Consider the following 15,575-nt stretch of genomic DNA (forward strand, 5'->3'; position numbering starts at 1 on the left):
TAAAACAATTAAAAGAAAACAGGTTTGTGAAGAAAATGTATTTTACAACAAACTTAACGGGGCAAATCGCCGTGTACAACATAACGTCCTTACACTGGGCCATTGCTGTAATTTTGCCTTTCCCAAAGAGGATTGCAATGCTACAACACCTGGTACAAAGCACTGGCAGGAAACATCACCTGCTAGCCAGGACTTGTCCCCTCCAAGGTTTTCATTGGCAATAGCGGACATAACCCTGTCACACCACAGCCTGGCACAGAAAATGCCCTAAACCAACTTCCCGACTCTCTGTACATTAGATAACACCCATTTTGCCTTCTGAAGTACAGAAAGAAACACCACAGTAAGACTGAGCCCTGAATATTTACAAATGCAAAGAAATAAAGGCTTCCACATGTTATAAGGTCTTTTTAATTAGTTTTATAACCAGGAGTACAATTTAAAAAAGAAAACGCAACCTTCATCATTTGATAAAACAGCGTGCACACGAAGTGCTGTACAGGGTTTGTACAGAATACATTCCACTTAGAAGCACCAATGCCTGTTAATAGTGACTAATGCTATCTCGTGGACCTGTGCATTGATTCATTCATCAGCAGCCACTCCTGTATTTGGAAGTTCAACACCGTGCAGATGGACACAGCCTGAGCCACTGTACGCTCCCCTCTAAATAGACCTGGGCAAATACAGGCAAGCTAGTATTTACTGTGGATCAACAACTATAATATCCAATAACCACCAGATTAATTAAGATTAGCAGTAGAATTTTGTCACTTCAAAGATAGCGTGGCTGTCCAAGGAGTTTTATTCACGAGTCCCTTATACTAAAGGGTCTTTTGGGGCAAATTCTCGGAGAAGAATAATTAAAGAAAAAAATCAGAAAAGACATAGGGTATGGAATCAAAATTGAGTTATTAAATGTTGTAGCTTTCCCCAGTTAAAAAACTATTCATCAGCTATTATTCTCATTACCCTAGAAAATCAAACCTCCAAGTAAAGGACGTCTACAAATACCTCCAACATATTGGGGTCTCTCTGGATTAGGCCATTAGGATGCGGAGATGGCAGAGAGACACCTCCACGAACAACTGAGGATTTCTGTCCTTAGATTGGCCTAATGCTCTTCCACTGAGATCCTCCTAGACTTTGCAGCAATGTCTGGAGCTGGAAAAATCCTTTCCAGAGCTGACTTTGAGAGATGTGGTTTTCTGTGAGTATAACAGAAGTACACTGAATAATATAGAAAGGAGACAGAAATATGAGAGATGGCCATGCAAATGAACATTAACGGTTACCACTAACGTTACCTTCAGTTAGAATGAACAACAAGACAACGTTATACATGAAAAATTAGCCTTTATTACAAATGTTTAGTAGTAAGTAAATATTCTTCTTTTTTTTTCTTTTTATTTTTTTTTTCCTTCCTAAACCTAAACAAAGTCAGAAACAAACAAGAAATCGCTCAATTAAAATCTCACTGAAGGTTAACTTGTCAGTAGTTCTACCAGATTTCCTCCAAGTCCTGCTTTTAAAATGTCCTGTTTATTGTGCTATCTGCTTTCCTTTAGGAAGATGCTCACCCTCCAGCAGAAATGTGTAGCTATCAACATGGATGATTTGATTCATTTGTATGAAAAGAGGGAAGAAAAAATAAGTTGTGTCCATCTCTTTATATGAAACCTATTTCTATATATTATGCTTGCACATCATTCAGAGCCTGATACTCTGGCCTTTGAAGCCAATGACAGCTTTGACACTGACTGCAGTGTGCACATCCCAGAAGGGCAACATCAATAATTTCATATTCATTGGTGGAAGTGTTCTTTGGTCACAAGCTTCCTATATCTACCCAGGTTACAGTGTCTCAGAAGCTTTTTTTTTTTTTTTTTTTTTTTACCTTTAAGTGGCTTGTTTCTTTCTATTTTTTTTTCCATGGCTTTCAGATTTTTCTCCTGCATGTGTGTATGCAAGTGCACAAAGTTTACACGAATTGTTTCTATGCAGACAGATCAGGAGTGAAGAGAGGACGTCCTTTATCTTCTGATACCTTTCAGATGTCAGACTGCAACACCTCTAGTCTAAAATGGCCTTTTATTGGAGTCCTGCTGGACAGTTAATTCATATTTAGCGCACTGCATTAAAAAGCTTTCACTGCATTAAAAAGCTTTCAGAATACACAAAATATGAAAATTGTGATCATTATATTACATTATACATTACACTGTAAAGACATTATTCAAAATCAAAGCCCTTTCTTGCTGGGAAAAGTTTCAGAGAATAAGGGGAAAGAAATCTGCTAATGATGCGAGCAAGAGTGTCTGGACAATGACACTTTGCTTAAAAGGCACACCAACAAAAGGCAGGTGAGGTTCCTCTCCTGATAGTTTAAATCTTCCTGTTCCAGATTTCTGCTTATATATGGATGCGTGTCTGTATGTATATATGTATACACACACACACACACCAGAAAGTTGAAGAATTAACAAGTTTTAAATAAATTAGAACCACACAAATGAGGGGGTTGCCGCTGTTATTTTTTTCCTGCATTATGATTATAATCTAATGATATGATGATATTATTATGCTATTTTTTTACTTTATATCATTTCATTGTATAAATGTGAGGCATAAGAATACAAGGTGCATTTATCTTGCCTAAAGGAATTTTTATGGATCTTCTGTGTTCTTGCTTCTTCATAAGGGACGGTCTTTATTTCAAGAAATATAAAAAGAGCTGAGGGTAAGGATGTTCTAACAATCACAATTAAAATTTATTTGACTCTAGGGTTTACAAATTAGAGCGTGGCATGCACGCAAACACACACACACAGAATGACAGTGACAACAATGGCTGTGATACAGCTCAAACCAAACACTGGTCCCAGCACGGCTGTAATATGCTGATCTTGTAGTATCTAATGTTTTCCTTTTGCATATAAGCTGTGTGATCTAATGCACCATTTCCAAAATCTGCACTGTTCTGTCTAAATGGTCCACGGATGATGACAGTAAATGTTAAGAGGTATGAGATGATTACTAACTTCCAGAAAACATTCAACAGAAGATGCCCGTACAGTAGTCACCATTAAAAGTTTAACAGCTGGAGGTTGAAAGTAAAGCTCTTTTCCGCTGTACTGTTTAAAAAAGTATGACTATCACAGTAAAGTTAATTACACAAAAGGCAACAATTGTAAAGATTGCAATAGAGAACACAGTAGATTGTTCGGAAAGTGGATCACATTTTCGGCTAAGTCTGAAATAGTTCTTGCAACGTTGTAAATTCTACCTACTAGAGATCACACAATATAAATCAGACAGAAGTTGTAAAAAGGTATTAAGAGCTTGGTCCTGCATTTCTGATTCCCCAAAATCTACCACAGAAGACTACAGGAATTTTGCATGTTCCGTGACTGCAGGACAGAACCCTCAGAGGACTGCAAGATGTTGCTTCTTTTCATGTGTAAGTATTCAATTGATTTTCTTTGGCTTTTAAATTACTATCCCTTAATGTCTATAATGTGAAACCAAACCAAACCCAAACCACTAACAACTCCCCTCTCCCCTCAAAATAGTGCTATAAAATTAAATGAACCAAAACAAATAATAATAATCCCACATATCCAGAAAGTGTAGCTGTTACTTCATTATAAAACTACGGTGCAAAACAGGGGTTTATACTGGTCAGAATTGCGATAGCAATTGAAAATTTACACTGCAGGAGTGACTGCAAGCATTGCTTCTCCTGAACAATAGAAAAATCAAAACCAATTAGGCACTTGTTTTCTTGTTTAGTGAGAGATCGTTCGGTGTGCGTAAAAATGATAGAAATATTAGTTAAAAGAATGGTCTCGAGTGTAGCAATTGTATTGCTCAACTACAGCTACAATCCCTGATTCAGAACAGAAAAACATGTGCTTATTATTTAGCTTACGCTTAAAGTTGTACTGATAGGAATGGACTGGACACATGTTCAGGTGCTGTCCTGAATTGGGACGATTGCTGAAACTGGAGTTTTAAAAGACAATATGGTGGTGAGCTTCTTTTCATTACACTACAATACTAATTTTATCTTATCTGGCTCTGCTCTCCACAATATTATCCTAACATTTCCTAATAAAAAGAAAACAGGCATAAAATAAATAGGATAACCAAAGATTACATAATAAATATGCTACTAAGTGGGAGAAAAATATATTGCAACATAAGGCTCTGTAGTGTTGCACAATCAAGAAATAGTTCCAGGTGCTCCAAAACACAACTCCTAATGTACAACACAAAGTTACCACGATACGCCTGAAAAAGATTGGGAAGTAACAGATTAAACTTCTATTACATTAAACAGTTGAAAACAGAGCGAGTGGTAATGTGTTTCACTGCCTTTGGAGAACACCACGTGTTCTTTCACTGCTCCAATTGTCATCAGTTGTGAAGGAAAATTGAAAAAGATTGGATTTTTAAAACTCTCATAATAAAATTCCTTCAGACTTATAAAGTTACCAGTGTCCACATTGACTCGTAGCATTATCTCTGAAAGTAAAACAAACTCAGAAATTTTGTTGTCTCCGCTTCTTGGCATCCATTGCATCTAGGATAGGCTGCCTCTTTGCAGTGTACCTCTGACGAAGCTCTTCAATTTCTCGTTCCATCATAGGGTCCAAAGCCTTTAGTCTCATCTGTAATTCTTCTAAACTTAGATTCTTTAACTGTAAAAGAACCAAACAGGCAAACAAACAAAAACAGGTTAAAAACGTATTATGATAAAAATGAAAAACGCTTTTCATAACCTTTTAATTTACAGTTGCAGTGTCATTTTTCATACTGTGTGTGTACATACCTATATCACTGTTTATGCAGTCAGAAGCCTGAGTATGCTCCACAGTAAATAATTTAACAGCATATGAAAACACACACGTATGCGGTAGAGTTAATAAAAAGAAAAAGCAACAAACACTTCGCATACCTTGTAAATAAACTGTGAATAGATATAGGCCTAGAGTTAAACTCCTTAGGCTGAAAAAAACGCATGCCATGCTGTACAAGATGATATTCACATCCATACATTATACTGATTAATCAAATACTTCTTCACTGAATTCAGCCTTCCGTAGGAGCCTTAAGAAATAGAGAACTGCTGGAAGGAATAGCCTGGCAGATTTGGAGGTACTTTCTGATAAGAATGAGAAGACACCTGCGTTCCTCTACAGACCACTGCCAGTGGTTAAATAATGCACAAAGCAACCTCCTGAATTCGTGGGAGGGAGTTACCTTGTCTGTTCCCTTTTCTCACAGCGTTCATCAGTTCATTACATTTCATTAAGAGCAATGGGTCATAAAACAAAGTAAATCCCTCCTCTGGCCACCTGGCTGCTGCAAGTAAAGGCTGGGATCTCGGCAAGTACCAGGGCACGTCGGGTGTCACTGCCCCATCTGCTCTCACAGGGCAGGATCTACATTTGAAATATCCTCCTTTGGTTAGCCTGTGTGTTGTTTTTTTTTTTTTTTTTTTTTTTTTTTTTTTTTTTTTGTTTTTTGTTTTTTGTTTTTTGTTTTTTGTTTTTTCCTAAGCAAGTGGAGTGCCTCTGCATTTCTCTCTCTTGTCGGAATTGCCTATGTGCCAATTACTCTTCAGTCAGCGATCAGCGTGGCACACATCAACGGATTGCAAACAGCACAGAAGTTCACCCCAGGAAAGAGGCAGTCTATATTTTGTTTGCAAATATGCTGGCATTGCAAACAAGCACACCACCTAACGCAGCGGAAAAAAAGACAACATTTTCTGAATCAACCTACTAATGAGTCAATGCTTCGTTTATGAATCTAGGGCAGTCTTCCATCAACACCGTCTGATCTGCTTTCCCTGACAAATGAAATGCTACTTTTGATCTTTATTTTTATCAGCTTCTGAGGCATGTAAATTAGCAGCACATATTGCTACATACGGTCCAAACCCCGGTGCTATGACTTCCACCAATACACGACGGTGTGCATAGTAAACAAATAACTTCAAGTCATAATCCACAGGGAGTGGAGCCCAGAAAATCATACGAAAACACAGAGGAAAAGACACCAGTTTTCATTCAGTGTCGTTTAAACAATAAGACTCCTATGAAAGAGAGAATTAAAAGCCAGAAGTCAAAATCTCTTCCAGGACCAAAGATCCTCAGACCAGCAGCAGCTTCAGACACCCCAGATGTGCTCAGCAGCTCATCATCACAAGGACAAATGGCACCTTTCACTTCTTAGGAGAGAAGGAGTTGCCTCCCAAATAATTAAATACCCATATAATTAAACAGTCTGGTTTACTACACTTCTCCCATCTGATAAATGCAAGGAAGGACAGGAGAAAGGAATCATAATGTCTTGGTCACCAAGACACTTACAGGAAAACACCTTTCCACTTTCAGAGAAAGAAGAGATTAAAAAGAAGTTCTCTTTTTTAGCCACTTGGTAAATGCAACCAGCACATTACAGACACTTTTCGGTGAGGATATTCTTTAGAGAAGTGAGGAACTTGTAGTATTATAAAATGACGTAACGGCACTGATTCCCCTTTAACCGACTGCAATCAGCACAGATGAGAGATGCAATAAAACCATGTTTTTTAGCATGTCTGGGAGGAAAAAGTCTACGATTCTATGATATGTAGCTTCATGGACTAGCAAATGGAGTAAGGAAAGCATCATCAATAACCACTCGTGTGTTTGTGACAAGTGTCACTGATGAAGTCTCCTGTCTGGTCTGGGTCAGCCACTTACTCCCTCTGAATCACTGCTGTAGACATCAGGCTTGCACTGCACGCAGTAGACTCGAATTCATGTGATCACATAATTATTCTGTGCTGAAAGACATACATATTTTTTTAAAATAAATTGTCAGAGAGGAATATGACGGGTACGCTTTCATTTAAATTTCAGTCAGGAAGCAGAGCCAGCAAACAGAATTAAATAATCTTTAAGGATCACAGACAGCTGGGCTGGAAATTAAAATACGAAGAGAATGAATTTTTAAATCCAGAGAATGAGAATTGTGCAGAGTGATCTCAGTCACGTCACCCAGGGGACCCAGGGAACTGCAGTCCTCATCTGTATAAACGGATGATGCTTGGGACACTCAGAGGAAGTAAATGACAGAAAACAGGGAAATGAAGGATCTGAAAACAGAGTTATGAATCTCATCTATCTGGCTTCAGATGCTGGAATAGACAGGAGTGGTCAGAGAGCTCTACGTATCATAGAAAACCACTTAATCTCATCTAAAAGCTGCAGCTCATTTTGGGATGTGTGTGTTTGTCTGCACGCATGTCTACGTCTCTTCAGCAAATTGCAGAATATTTTTTCTTGACTTCTGTGTTATGGATATTACCTCTTGAACCCGAAAGCTTGCAAAAGAGCAAACACTGAATGCAACAGCAAACGTTAAATGAGATGCGCAGAAACAACTCAAACAGGAAATGTAATTATCCCTATGCAATTTATTCCCCTGCATGATGAATATTTTGATTCGATTTCTTAAAGTGATGGAGCTTGGCACTCCCGTTTACTTTCACCTGCAATCAGCCTGCAATTTAAGCAGCCAGAACTGATTTCCCCGTGTAGTTTGTTGTTACAGGGGCAGCCTTCGGTGAATGGAGCTTCTGGAATGCAAATGGAGCATCTGCCTTCACTGGGACCCTTCGTATCACCTGGGAATCACTTTGGGAAAGCAACGGTCCCAGCTGAGCCTTAGAGCACCATGAACCTATCCATTACATACAACAATACATAAACACATAATATTCAGAAAAGTGCATGTTTTATACACTGACTCTTTTAGAGTGGCTACATATACTCAGATTTCCAGTAGAAAAACTAGGTGTGTAGAGAAAAAAAAATCTTTTTCTTCTATAAGGTGTATTTCTTAGCTAAAGGAACTTAAAATGCGTAAGGGAGGGGCAAGGAGAAAGATACAAAGCAAAGCCAGGTAACACAAGCTAAAAGATTCTCAAGACACCATCCCATCCAAAGAAGCCCCAGTGAAACTCTATTAAAGGATGTTGACTGCCTACAAAGAGACCAGCTAGAAGTTTAGAATTATTGTTTTCAGTTGCTAAAATTATTGTTTTCAGTCGCACAACACCACCACACACTGTGCACTCTCCTCTTAGAAGACAGAAGTGTGGAAACCTGGTGTACCTCATCTTACGATTTTAGAAAGTAGGACACCAATTGTCTGCCTCTTCCTGGCTCACTCTTCAACTTAATCATAATTGGGTCATTTTTCCAAGAAAGGCTACATGTAGAATTCAAAAAGCAGCAGAATGGATTCAGAACCATTATCTGGGTTTTTAAGAAGTGGTCATAAGTGCTGTAGCTAAAGAAAAACTAATCCAGTGGTATAATGCAAGGTAGCTGGATTGCAGTGCAGTTTACCATTTCATCAGAGGATGATTTTCTAGAAGAAAACATTCTTATTCTGGTCAATATTGGCTTCAGGTAGATTGATTTTTATTACAAGTCTTCAAACAAAGGCACAGAAGGAATTTTCTCCTCCCATACTGATGTGATCATCTCTTAGAACTGAAGTCCAGCAAGAGAAGTACAACAAATTTTATTTTTATTTTTTTCAGTCTAGCTTCTTACATCTCAAATGGACAAGCTTCATTTGGATTGGCGTTTTCAGCAAAGCATAATTACTTGCAGTCAATACTTCTGCCTGCAGGAGGACCTACAACACACCTTACATATCCTGTCTGCAATCCTGGTCAAATCATATTGATGAAGATTCAGGTCAAAGTGGTCAATTGGAAAACATACATGTGTTGCTGTCTAAATACCAAAGCTCTCTGGTAATACAGTGAGAAGGAAGGAGATGGTGTACAACCAAAAGTGGATTCTCAGAAGTCATCAAGTCCAGGAGCACAATGCAAATCCTGACTACCTGTGTCCAGCACAGGAGTCAGGAGGAAGGAAAAGTATCTGAGATACTTGGTGGTGCCTGCAGACCACAAATTGCAGCGAAGGGGTCTGGGAAAGAGTCTGGAATTCATTAACTAGTCTTGGCCAGCACATATCCGTAGCCATCCAAACGTTTCAGGGGGCGAAATCCAAAGTTTTGGTGGATGTAGCACACTATAATCTTAATCCACCCTTGACAGCTAACAGAGGTAAATAAAAGCTCTAGGCCTGTGATGTTTTCAATATGATAAAATTAGATTTCATTAGTAATTCCATAATGCATGAATTGCCATTACAAACCTCCACTCTATCAAACTAAATTATGGAATACTGCCATTAAGCTGGTGCAACGAAAACAAGCAAATGTATTTTCAGGGTCTAAATTGTTAAGAAAATAGATATTCAATCAAAAAATAATCTGTATCAAGTTTGTTGTGTTTACTTGAAAAAACAAATTCTTCCTAGCAACTGCTTAAATGAATCTTACAGATGCAACATGCCTTATTAGAGGCCTTTGATTAAAAAAATATGGATTGTTAATACTGTATTCTGAGTCATCTATTTTCCCATCTGCTAGTAATTCCTACAATATGAACTATCAACAGAATGGCTAACAACAATAATTTTCTATGGCAATTGCAAAAGTGGGTTGCCTATAGCACTTTCTAAGATTTAACCAGTGCATGCCTCGGATTGTTTCGTGTTGTTAGTGGCCTCGGGTAAGAGAAACTCTCTCTCCGCTGTAGCTGTTCCGTTACCTTTGCTGAGCAGCTTTCTTCTCTCTTTCGGAATGAGGTCCACTGGTGAGTTCAAAATCCTTTTTACCAATGTAAAAAGTTAGGCTAGGGTCAGGATGCAATTCAAGGCGAATTACAAAGATAAAAGGTGGGTCTCTCCAAATCATTTTTCTGGTCTCTGAATTTATACCCCAAACCCAAAAGCTCACTTATGTGGTTGTTTGTTGTTTTTTTTTTGGATAGCTTTTTTTCCTACATGCAAGGAAATATGCCACGGTTACTGTCAGCTGCTCCCGTGCAGTGACAAGGGGAGAACTGCTGTGCATATATATCAAAACATACTGACCTGGTAGTAGCATTGTCGAGCAATGACCTACTTGAAACACCCACTAGCCACACATCAGAGCTCTGAGCTGCTCTCTCCGCACGCCTGTTGTTGCTAGAACAGGCAAATCAGTCACAAGAAAAAAAACTTGGACAGGGAAGAGCATTTATTTTGGTACGTTTGAGAAACGAGCATCTTTGATGCAAAACAGAAAATATGGGGTTATATAAAAAAACATAACAAATATAAAAAAGAACTTAATTTACTGTCACTGTTTTTGACAATTTACGGGAGGGAAGAACCAGTAGCCTAATATATAATTTTCTTTTATTCCGCAGGACTACCTTAAGCATTTTGAGGGTTAAAATAAGCACATGACATTAAGAGAAAATTAAACAGGGACAGCTTCAATTAATTTTTAAAAGTCCTTTTAGGAATAAAATTGCATATAAATGTTCCATGATTAATTCCTGTCTTCACTACTAGAACCCTTTCTGTTCATACATTAAAACTGTGTATCATTTTAACAACACAAAGCTTAATCTCAGTTACTATCACCAGCATTTCTCAGCTCCATACAAAGTTATATGGAAATAGCAAATCACCACCAATAAAAAATCAGTTTTCTGTAACATTAGTGCATGCTACCATTTGCATACCTTTGTTGCATACTACTCAGGGCTTTTCCTTTAAGTACAGTAAGTGCTGCCAATCCTAAAATTCAAGAATTACGAGCTGGGTCCTTAACCTTCATTAAACTACCAATAAAAAATTAGATTCATAAAATGACAATTCCTTGGAGGGGGGAGGTGTCTTTTTACTTCCCTTTTTATTTCTGAGTCACGAGGAGGCAGCTAGAATCAAAGCATTTCTGCAATTGTAACGGCAAAATAGTTCAGGGGAAAAAAAATTTAGGAGCCTAAAACTTTAATGAGCTACCTTGACTACAGGAATTGAAATCTAAGGAAAAACACAAGTCATCATGAAAAGCAGTGTAAAAATGATACTGAAACTCTTGCGTATTGCAATTTTACAGTCCCTGACAACACTCGTCATGTAGTATGTGTTTATGCTTTATCATATCCTAAGCAGTTTAAATATCATTTACATTGTTTTTACTACTAAAGCCGCTGATGTTCATGTGGTTGGGGGTTAAGAATTTTCACTAAAAGGGATAAAACAACATAAATACAGAACCTGAACATAGGGAAACAAACGGCAAGCAATGTATCCCAGAAAATCTGGTATAAAAGATCTATTAATAGATAACTTTGAGATCAATTCTTCACTATCTGATAGATAAAAGAAAAAAAAAAAAAAAAAAAAAAAAAAAAAAGCCTACCAGTCTCTCTTGCTTCTGTCATTTGGAAAGTGTATTCTTACATTATACACTTACAACTGAGTCTCATGAAGCACAATATTTTAATTTGCTTTTGCCCTCTCTCTAGAATTGCATCATCCATCACAGACATTTTTCAAAATGACTTTTGGAGTATCACAAGCAAAAAAAATCACCATTTGAAATGCCTTAGAGGGAGACCCTAGTGGTTTTCTTTTTTTCAAATACTATGATTTTCCATATCGGGCATCTCAAGCTACAGTTAGCCATGAAATATACTATAAATGTTTAGTGGAGTTCCCAACAGAGTAAATAATCTAAAGCTTAGGAAAAGATACTCCATCTGGGTATTTATGATGATATTTAAGCTGGGTGGCAAATATCACACGCTGCTGATAGCAGAGCAGCTGCCACACCTGATCTAAAAGCACACAGAATCTCCCTCTGTCTCTTTCTGATTGTAGGGGGGAATTAAAAAAAAAAAAAAAAAAAAAAAGTTTTTCAAATATAACCCACATAGATATCAAGTTTTAAAACAAAAAATTAATTCTGCAGCTAGAGTTTTTAATGTACTAGATACGTAGTACCTAAAAGTTGGTATCTTATATTTATTAATGTGTGGATACCCAGGGCAAGCACTTTTAGTTGTCCTTCATAATTAGCTCAGCTATCAGCAGGTACATCACAGCGCACTGAAGGCTACAAGAACTCCGTATCCCATTTCAGCAAATTGCAATCATCATTCAGCTATAAAATGCAGACGTTACTTCAAAGTTTTTTCAAGCTAAGGCACTGCCTCTTGACATTTGATTCTTCCACGATAAGATTACTTATAAAATGCTCAGAAAACAACATTTTTATATCTTTTCTGAAGTTCTGTTTATCTACATGCAAATGCAACTTGCACTAACTACTGAGATACAAAAGATTTGGGATCAGAACCATTTAAAAAAATAAAATTCATTCAGCTAAGGACCCCCAAACATAGCAAAGATATAATAAAATATGAAGTCCCATTTTTGCTACAATATTTTGTAAATGCAAACCTATATTTGGAAGTAAAGGCATTAAAGTATGACATAAGTAAGTCCTGAAGTTAAGAAGAATTAAACAGCATTAAAACCTGCAAATTCCTGAAATACATGATGATATCATTTAAAGCTATTTTACTTTAACAGTTCACTTTAAGATATGAAATTTTATTATATTTAAGATATGAAAAAGAAATGAAACACATTAAATAATCAGGATTGCTGTAAGGCACACAGGATACATACATGCAAAGTTAAAGCCAGACACAGAAAAACGTTTAACCTGAAGAGCAATGGAAGAGGCTTTAAGAATTTTAAACTAAACCTTAAACCTCAGTGTCCTAGTGGATCAACCCGGGCGGATCTCAAACCTCTTAGAAATACAGAATGTCCGTGCCCCAAACTAAAACAAAAACAAATATAGCAAAACTAAATTTTCCTGACACGGAAAGTCTGCGGGAGAACGGCCTCCCCCCCGGCCCTAAATGCACACACAAATTCTTATCTTATTTGCCGACGAACCCTGACTCGGTTATATTCTTTATAAGGAAGAAAGCTCAGTTCGGTTTGAAATAGCCTGTTCAGAAAGGATTGAGAAAAATAACATATCATCTTTAATAAATGGAAAAATGATAGACATACTGTTTGCTGGTTTTCATTTCATGCAGAAAGCATTCTAGCAGTCACGTCTGACAACGTATAGGTTTCAAGTGCTTTGGGTACAAGACGGACAGGAAAAATCTTATGTCCAGAAATTTAGGGTAATTTATAGGCAATAACAGCCAGGTTTCTTTTTCTCTATGGGAAAGAAGAAAATACAGCAAAGACAACAAAACGACAGCGAAAGGGAGACATCATTTGATAGAGGCCTGAGATACACCAGAAAGGGCCGAAGCTGAACACGGCAACTGGGCAAAGCCAGGGCTGAGAGGAGAAGTTTAACCCAGCTGTTAGTCACAGCAGGGAGAAAAAGAGACGCCTGCCCCACAAAAACCACACAGATTAATGCCCTGGGGACAGGGGAGATGGAATGGAGGACAGCCAAACCCAGCTGAGGGGGGCACAGACACAGGGCCTGCGGATGCTGCACAGGGCCCTGCAGCAGGGGAACAAGGCCCAGTCCCACATCGCTGCCCTGCAACGACAGCTCTGGTAGTAGGAAAACCGATCGAAATCTGTCAGGAAACTTTCTTAACATCTTCAAGAGCTTCGAAGATTTTTGGAAATCTCTTTACAAGCTGAAGGGACGCTCTAATTTTTCCTAACAACACAGCTGTTTCACTGAAGTCTTATCTACAGATCGGCCAGACGCTGCGGAGTTTCAGCAGGCTCACTGAAGTAGAATCAGTTTTTCTTTCGATGAAATGCACCAGCCCCACGTTTATGAAACACAATTTTAATTAAAAAAACACCGAGCGTCAAATAATCTTTAGCCAACCTGGCGAAATCCACATTCCAATGGACTACATGTCAGACTAAAAGACAGACTCGCTGCTGTCTTGCTTCTAGTCCAGACTAGACTAGAGATCTAAAATAAATTAACAAATACAGAAATCGATAACACAACACCACTAAGCTTGCAGGTTTTCAGTGACACACAGAGTCTTATCCTTTAAAAACAAGTAGTACACTACTCTTACTACAAGTAACATACTAAGAAATATCCTGAAAGTATGAAAATATAGAACAAGATACTAATTAAAACACATGAATCAAAAGGCCCATGAACCAAAACACACGAGCAATATTAAATAACAATAAAAAGCACCATCATTGTAATGAACAAGAAATGCAGGCTATTTCAACACTGACACACAATCTAATTCGATTATCTAAAACACAATCCACCCTGTGAAAAGTGTGATGCTTGCTGTATTATTAGTGTAGAAACCTCGTTTATTTACTGAACAAGATAAAATGACTCAGTGGCATATTCACTTACTGAGTCCCAGAATTGCCAAAATCACTTGCCAGAGAAATATTTTATTATCAAATATTTTGTCTATGACTCAAACATTCATGTGATTAAGCCAAAAATGAGCTTTCTTACCTTCACAGTATTATCTCCTAGGAAGGTCTACAGCATTTGATCTACTTGCTTTGCCACAGAGTGCAGAACATTAGTTTGTTTAATCAGGTTTTTTTGATTACAGTTTGCAGATATAGTTGTGGTTTATTACGATGAGGGAAAAACATTAGACAGAGCCAACCTCAATGCAAACAGGTACTGTGGAAGCTTTTGTGACAACACTGTCAATTAATCCCAGTCCCGATTCATAGCACTCACTATTCCACTTCCGCATCTCTGGAGCAAATTACATCAATTATACAGCAAGGGAATGGTACAAGCTCTGCAAACCCTCCGGCCGTATGATGTGACCCCAGTCTCAGTAGAATCCTTCTGGCCTCTCTACCCACTGCTGTTTTTCAATTCATTTTACTGATTATCTACATTTTGGTTGTGTTTCAAAAAAAAACCACAATCAGTCAAGGGAAAAAAAAAAAACACACCATAAAATCTTATTAATTGTACAGTATCAGTAAAAAAAAAAAGGAAAATAATAATAAAATCTTATTAATTACATAGTGCATCAACAACGAATTTACTACATGTACTGCACTTGAAGTTGAGATGGCTGTAACTTCAAATCTAAGTCCTTCTCCTGAAAAACATTGTTGGAAATCGAATCTAGGTTTTAAACCTGGTTAGCATTCATAATTTGGAAACTGAAGTAAAACCAAGGGCCTTGTCTGCATTATTTCCAACTCTAACCATCAGGGCAGGAAATATTGAAGAGCTCCTATCAAGCTCCAACTCACGCCAAACAATCCATCCAGCACATTCCTAGACTGTATAAAAAGGATAAGGAAAATGTGAGCCAGACAAATGCACTTCTCAAATGCAAGGTGTCAGTACTCAGACAAAATCTGTGCTCAATTCAGTCAACTATTATGCAGTTCACAGGCTCATCTTTAAATAAAATTATGTTTCACAACTGCACTTTCAGAAGTAATTAAAAGCTGATTTCAATTTACATTGCCTTGTAAAAGCAGTTCAACTGTCAAGACCGTCTTCAGGGTAGTGCTTTTCCGAAGTACAGACAAAAATATAAATGTTAGAGTTATTAAATGCTCTTGCAATTTATTTAAAATGCATCACTGGGTTTTCTGCTCGCAGCACATCTATCCCTCAGTATGAATGGCATGCTG

At 37.7% G+C, this 15,575-nt stretch overlaps 1 protein-coding gene across 1 annotated transcript in view; it reads right to left on the reverse strand.

Moving 5' to 3' along the window:
• Positions 1 to 393: 393 nt before the first annotated feature.
• The window catches only part of STK3 (serine/threonine kinase 3), a 136,935-nt gene continuing 121,753 nt past the window's right edge, over positions 394 to 15,575 (reverse strand). The window contains exon 11 of the mRNA XM_084281307.1: positions 394 to 4,703. Coding sequence (XP_084137433.1) covers positions 4,545 to 4,703 — 159 coding nt within the window. The 3' untranslated portion in view covers positions 394 to 4,544. The remainder of the gene's footprint in view (positions 4,704 to 15,575) is intronic.

This window comes from Netta rufina (genome assembly GCF_964035555.1).
Source record: "Netta rufina genome assembly, chromosome: 2".
NCBI lineage: Eukaryota > Metazoa > Chordata > Aves > Anseriformes > Anatidae > Netta > Netta rufina.